We start from the raw sequence: 7,118 nt of genomic DNA, 5'->3' as shown, positions 1-7,118 counted from the left end.
TGTATAAAAATTCAACTGCGTGAAACACACAGTAGTATGAAACTTCAACTGCGTGAAATACACAGCAGTATGAAAATTCGGCTGCGTGAAACACACAAACTTCACGCATGCGTGGAGTGTATGGAGTGTACGGGAGTGATTCACGTAATGGTGCGAATAGTCACGGCCTTTGGTTATTTGCGTTAAGTAGATAGTTTTTAAATTAATTTTTTTGCTTCCGAATGGAAGCTTTGTAATAAAAAAGAATTCGTTTCATTTGTTCCTTAACGAATCGTTAGTTCGTCGTTTATTCGTGCTAAAACACCTGAATAATTGCAAGAATTTCTTTTTTTTAATTGATTGATAATAAATTGAATGAAAATAGTCAAAAATTTTAGTTATTCAAGCTGATAGCAGTGTTTTCAGGGCGAACAAACGACGAACAAACGATTCCTTAGGAGGAACAAATAAAACAAAGTCCTTTATAAAATAACAGGGACTAATGAATTAAAGAGAAGTTTTAAAAAATTCAATTTTCTTTCAATCGAATGCCAATCAACTGAATGAAAATAGTCAAAAATTGCAATTATTCAAGCTGACAACAATTTAATTAACTCAATTGTTCAATAACTCCCGAACTTTACTCCCTTCAAATAAATTCAGTGAAATTCCAATTCTGTCCCAACAAATACCATAAAATCCACGTCTCAAGCCTTAAAAATACTCTTCAGTGCACTCGTGCTGTCCACTGTGTGCTGTTCAAACAATGGAGTCATGTATCCAGTGTACCCATCACCACTAGATAAGCAACGAGCAACTGTCAGTGGCTCGGGAATGGCCCCGGCCACGTACAAGGAAAAATACGAGAAACTAGAGGAAAAAAATAATAATCGGGCCACCATCATATCCAGGCAGTTACCCCTAGCCTAGTCTAGCTCCCAGTGCACTTGCCTCTGGGTGAATTATTTGTAACTGGGGTTTGACTCAGGCTTTACTCTACACTCCACCCTATAACCCACATCGAATCGATGGCCCGACATAGTTCCGATTATTCCCCCGACATCTGTATACACGAAACAATACTGTTTGATACGTCTTGAATCCACACCGCAACGTTCCTACGCCTGTGTGTTGCGCAAAGACACTATGGTTGACCTTGCCCTCACATCATCTCGTGTCAAGTGATAACCGTGGTGAAAGGGGTGATAGCAATCGAAGTATTTAATTTGTTTTTAGTATTCAAATCGGGTTTATTGATTTTTAGTGGGTGGGAGAGCAATTATTTTTATTCACTGTCGAAATAAATTCTCATTTGAAAAAGGGAATAATTGATTTTTGCCAGAAAAATTGAACAACATTCCCTTGCATTTCATCATAAAATTGTTTTAATAACAAAAGTCTAAAGATGTTGATTGTTAGTTGTAATTTGTTCTGTTGGAATTCTTTTCTCTGTTAGAATCATTGGGAATTAATCTTATGAATTTTTTTACTGACTTTTTACTGTTGTTTTTAAATTTTTAGAGAGTAATTAAATTTGGTTTTGGTGTTCAGATATGGTTGAGTGATTTTTAGTGGGTGGAAGATAACAATTTTCATTTACTGTCGAAATAAATTATCATTTGAAAAGGGGAATGATTCAGTAGCGAAGTGATAAAGCGGTTTAAGTCGACTCATCTCTGTTGGATTTTTGAGGAATATTTCCGAATCTAAGGGAGATAGCGAAATTTTCATAATCACATTTGTTTTAGCTCTCAATCGGCTCTACAAAAAAGGTTATAACAAAAATTTTGCTATCTCCCTTAGATTCCGAGATATTCATTGAAAACTGATCAATAGTCAAAATTGTCTTAAAAATAATGCCAGATTTACTTCAAATAGTCTAACGATGTAGATTAAATTCTAAAAAACAACAATTCCGTTAAAAATTACAATTCTTCATTGAATTTTTCACTAGACAGCTCCATTCCAGTGAAAAATTCCCAAAAATATTACAGTTTTTTCAAAAATCCTGACATTTGTTCCTAAATTCCCATTCAAAATTCCCAAAAATCACTCATCATAAAAAAACAGTTCAACCAATAAAAAAAATCCTCTCCCATCCGCCAATTGGAGTCAACTGTCGGAAGCCCCTCAATTCCAAATAACCTATTAACATTTGCAATTCGCTTTTCTCCTCTCAAAACCCTCCCCTGGCCTATCGATTTCCCCATCTGCTATAAAAAAAATCAACAAAAAAAATACTGTGTCAATCTGCGAATTGTTCGGGCTCTATCTGGATTATCGATTCCCCCGAACGTCCCTCCACAGCCTTTCATTTCCACTCCTCAAACATTAAACAAAGCGAGAAAAAAATCCATATCAAAGTGCTCAAGGCGGACGACAATAAAAACGGGGCACGCATTGATCCCTAATATACAGAGCAATAAAACCCCCATTAATTAGAATAAAACGAGAGTCGATAACGTCGCGTTCTGCGCAAAACTAATCTGCAAAAATGTGTCGCATCGAATTCCTAAACAAATACCCCAGCGGAGGAAATAAAATTCTAAAAAAAAATGAGGCTCTAATTTCCAAAATTTTCCTGCATTTCCTTCGCCGAAAGCGAAAAAAAAAATTTTTTCGGTCAAACCTCCCCTGCGTACGTCATCAGGGGATAGACCCCCCCCCCAAGACGAGCAGAAGGAGCCGGAGATCAGATGTTGACGGATTTTTTAGATGAGAAAAATACGGGGGAATTAGCGAGAAAATAAATGAATGAACTCACATTTTTCCTTGGTCAGCCATTCGCTCCGAGTGGGACTTGGCCTTCTCTCCTCCGCAGTTCCGTCACTGTTTCCTGGATTTTCAGGTGAAAATCAAGTCCATGGGGTGACACCGCTGCACGTGCAGCAATAATGATGAGCACAAAACTGTAAACTTATCAACTGTTCACTGGATCGTTCAAACGTCACGACATCGGCGTGAAAAACCCGGCGGCACACACACACACACAGGTGACAGGAAACAACTCGGCGTGCGCGCGCCAATTTTCTTCGACTCTTGGAAACGGTGGAAAATAACAAAAAACTTTTTGACAAACACTTTTCGGTGGGAATTGTCGGCTCAGCAGCTGTTCCCGGCGACTGATTCGCGGGGAGCCGAGGGATTAGAGACGTGGGCGGGAGGGACGGGACGCGAGACTCGGAATTATGCGCTTCATGCAATTGATTGCTGAATTTTCGGGGCTTGGGGAGTGAAAAGCCGACGGGAATGCAGCACGTTACGAGTGTCATCGATTGTTGACGTCCTTGGAGGACTCTTAGGGTAATTCACCTCGATTTCAGCGTTTCTCGGAGCGTGGCGTCATCTGTGAGGCGCGAGCGATGACGCCATATTGGATTTGTCGGGGGAGGGGCGTCGAGAGATGGAAATCGATTGGACGGTCGCGGGAGGGGTCGATAGGCCGACATATCGAACGGAGAAATATCGATGTTGCGGAGGTATTTGAGAAAATATTGAATTCGATTGGAAAGAAGGAAATTAAGTTGATTAACAATTAGAGAGAAAATTGTGCGAGATTGAAAATATCTCGACACTAATCGAATGGGAGCGTCGCGTGAGGAGTTGATAGGGCGATATATCGATCCCAGGGACGGTCACGAGGGACAACTGTTTTTACTTTTTCAATTTTTTAAACTTTTTTATCGTCTTAAAATTAAAAACTATTCGATATGAAAAAAATATCGATTAAAGTCGACGCATGCGAGCGATAAAACCCTATATCGCGCCAAAAATATCGATATTCGACAGATCGATAAAAATATTATTTTAAAAATGTAATATTCGAAAATTTAGCAAAAATTAATAGAAAAAAATTTTAAAATTAAACTATTCGATATGAAAAAAATTTCGATAAAAATCGAGGCGATGCGAGCGATGAAAGCCTGTATCGCGCCAAAAATATCGATATTCGAAAGATCGATAAAAAATTATTTAAAAAAACTAATTCGAAAATTTTGCAAAAATGAATGCAAAAAAAAATTCCTTAAAATGAAAATAATTCTATATTGAAAAAAAAATCGATGAAAACCATCGCACGTGTGGTCGCCTCCCCGATATATCGCCGCAGAACTATCGACATGAAAAATCGTGTGTAAAAAGTGAAAATTGTGTTTGAAACCTGCAAAAATGACTTGAAAAAAAAGCTGTTCAGAAATTAACTTCGCTCAATAATCGATCCTGCGAAGAGACGATGACAAGTGCGTTGATCCTCTCGCGCCGTTGTAAACCCAGGTGGCTAACCTCTCTGCTGAAGCCCCTCAGACCCTCCCCCGTCGTCAAATACTCCATCAAGCCGGTGTTCAAGATGCACGAGGCATATTTGTGGCACGTGGAGGGCACCGAGACCTTCGACTTCACCTTCCGGTACGCCCAGACGGACCTGAATATCGACCGACAATTCAACCTGTCTCGTCGAGTGAACGAGAACGTGGAGGCCTTCCTCAAGAGGCTCGACCTCAACCTGGGGAAGGTTCTCGACAAGAAAAAGCGTAAGAAGGCGAAGAAGACCGGCGAGTCCCCGGAGCAGCGGGACAACGTGGGGGAGGGAAAAATAGTGCTGCTCAAGGGGGAAACCAAGGTCGAGCTGGAGTTGCCCTGTGCCAGCGTCATCGCCGACCCCCGTGACCTCTTCCTCACGATTTTCGACGAAAAATACGTCATCAATTTCAACGCTCCCTGGGTCACTGACCTCGAGCTCCCCCTCTGCATCCTCGAGGGATTCCCAGTCTATCCCTCAACCTTCGATGCTATGTACACCCTCAAATCCAAATCCACGTTCAGGTGGTACAGAAATCCAGCACCGAAGAGCCACAATTTTAAGAAAGACGAGGAATCCTGGGAGATGATCGGCGAGGGGCTCATTTATGTGCCTGCGAGGCAGGACATTGACTGCAGATTAAAACTTTCTTGTCTTCCTGGGAATGAGAGCCAAGTGGGACCTGAAGTTCAGGTCGAGGCGAAGTCTGTGGTTGAGGCAGGGCCTGGAGCTTGTCCCTTTGAAATTAGGCAACAGTTTACAAAGAATAAATTGTCTGGGAAAGAGTAAGTTCTAATGTTTTTTTTTGCTTCTATTCTTCATTTTCTTTCTGAGTTTTATTCCACTTTTTTTTTTTATTTAATTATTATTATTTGCATTTTTCTTCAGATGAAATAAATAATTTTTTAATGTGGATAAATATTTCGACGACTTTATTTATCATTATTACTAATTATTATTATTTATAATAATAATCCATAATAATAATAATAATAATAACAATAAATTAGGAATGAAATGATTGTTCATTTGAAACTTTTTAAAATCGCATTTTTTTTTATTTAAAGAATATGAAATAAAATCATTCTGCAGATGATGAACAAAAGGAAGATGATTTTAAGATGAAATAATCCTTCATTTGGGATTATTTCAACATTGAAATATATCCTATAAAATGAATGAAAAAATATCAAACAGAAAATTTTATTTCATTCAAATTCACTATTTTTTTGTGTATACGAATGATTAAAATGAATCCTTCGTTATTCTTCAGTTTCAGGATAGCATCGTATAATATTTTAGCAGACACTTACGCAGACTCGGACTACTCCCGAGAGGTTTTATTTCCGTACTGCCCCCCATATGCCCTAGCAATGGATTATCGAAAGTTGTTGATAGTTAAAGAATTAATAGGTAAATTTAAGAAAAATCGTTATTTTCTAAAACAGAAATTTTCGTTTTCATTTTCATTTGCATTTTCATTTCATAAAGACCCGACAGCACAAGACCAATTACAGGATCGAATCAAAACCTTCGTAAAGTCTACGACTGAAAATATTGACACATAAGATTTAACAGAACAGTTATTAATAAATCGAATGCCTTTTTGCTCCTTTAGGATACAATTCAGACATTCTCTGTCTGCAAGAGGTCGACAAAAAGGTCTATGAAAACGACTTGGTCCCAGCTCTGTCCTCCCTGAACTACAGTGGAATATTTGCCACCAAGGGGGACACAGTTGAGGGACTAGCCGTGTTCTACGACCAAAACCGCTTTCAACTTCTGGACAATAAGTGCACAGTTATGGGGAAGAACGTCGAATTTAATGAGTCCTTCAAGAGGATTTGGGCTCGAGTGCAGAACGACAGCACGAGACAACGATTTTTGGAGCGAAACACTTCATTGTTGATCGTTACCTTACAATCTAGAGATAATCCAGGAGAAATTCTGGTCTTAGGAAACACACATTTGTATTTTCACCCTGATGCTGATCACATAAGACTGCTGCAGGGATATTTCGCGTTGACTGAGTGTCAAAATACCGTTGAGTTCACTAAAAAATTGGTGAGAAATCTTTTCTCTTCAGAAGCGAATTAAATTTGTTAATTTTGTTATTCAATTTCATTCAGTTATCACTGATTAATTACAATTAATTAATTGAATTTTAGTATCCAGATAAAAACGTGACATTCATTCTGAGTGGAGACTTCAATAGTAGTCCTGCTGATGGGATTTACGAATTGATGACGAAAAAATATGTTCCTGAGGACCACATTAATTGGAAATCAAGTGAGAAGCCCTCAATAAATAAATAATTACTCATTACTTCTCTCAAAATGTTCTCCTTTTCACTTGATTTTTTTTACTAATGGAAAATTCGTTGCAGATCCTGAACAAATAATCGAGAACGTGTCCCTCTCGCACGAAATGTCACTTGCAAGTGCCTGTGGAACACCAGAATACACAAACTTCACAGTAGAATTTGCCGATTGCCTGGATTACATCTTCTACCAGACGGATAAGCTTCAAGTGACTCAGGTGGTTCCAATGCCGAGTAAAGAGGAGCTCTCGCTGCACGGGGCAATTCCATCTGTTGTTTTTCCTAGTGATCACGTGGCCATTTGCGCTGACCTCAGGTGGACTTCATAATCAGGTTTTTAATTTAAGAATTCTGTGCATAATAAGAATAATTTTACTTTAAAAATGTGTACAAATAATGGACTCGAGAATTGTTTCCACAGTAAAATTTATTTAAAAAAAAATTTCAGACATTTTTTTGCGGAGTGAAATAATTTTTTATTATAAATGAAACTAGATTTTTTTCATTTTCAGGGGAGTTGTT

The 7,118-nt window shown here is 38.5% G+C and overlaps 2 protein-coding genes across 3 annotated transcripts in view; one reads left to right on the top strand and one right to left on the bottom strand.

Annotated features, from left to right (window-relative positions):
- The window catches only part of LOC107038901 (nuclear receptor coactivator 7), an 89,186-nt gene extending 85,872 nt beyond the window's left edge, over positions 1-3,314 (bottom strand). For both annotated transcript variants that reach the window (XM_015258234.2, XM_015258236.2), the window contains exon 1: positions 2,744-3,314. In XM_015258234.2, the coding sequence (XP_015113720.1) occupies positions 2,744-2,763 (20 nt within the window). In that variant the 5' untranslated portion in view covers positions 2,764-3,314. The remainder of the gene's footprint in view (positions 1-2,743) is intronic.
- Positions 3,315-4,026: 712 nt separating this feature from the next.
- Positions 4,027-7,008, top strand: LOC107038870 (2',5'-phosphodiesterase 12). The gene is made up of 5 exons (XM_015258182.1): positions 4,027-5,061; positions 5,550-5,689; positions 5,895-6,340; positions 6,445-6,565; positions 6,663-7,008. The coding sequence occupies exons 1-5, from the start codon at positions 4,211-4,213 to the stop codon at positions 6,923-6,925; spliced, it is 1,821 nt and encodes a 606-aa protein (XP_015113668.1). The 5' UTR covers positions 4,027-4,210; the 3' UTR covers positions 6,926-7,008.
- Positions 7,009-7,118: the final 110 nt, after the last annotated feature.

The sequence above is a fragment of the Diachasma alloeum genome, unplaced genomic scaffold (genome assembly GCF_001412515.2).
Source record: "Diachasma alloeum isolate Michigan unplaced genomic scaffold, Dall2.0 Dall_scaffold_00289, whole genome shotgun sequence".
Classification (NCBI taxonomy): Eukaryota; Metazoa; Arthropoda; class Insecta; order Hymenoptera; family Braconidae; genus Diachasma; species Diachasma alloeum.
This window is presented reverse-complemented; position numbering and strand designations above follow the sequence as displayed.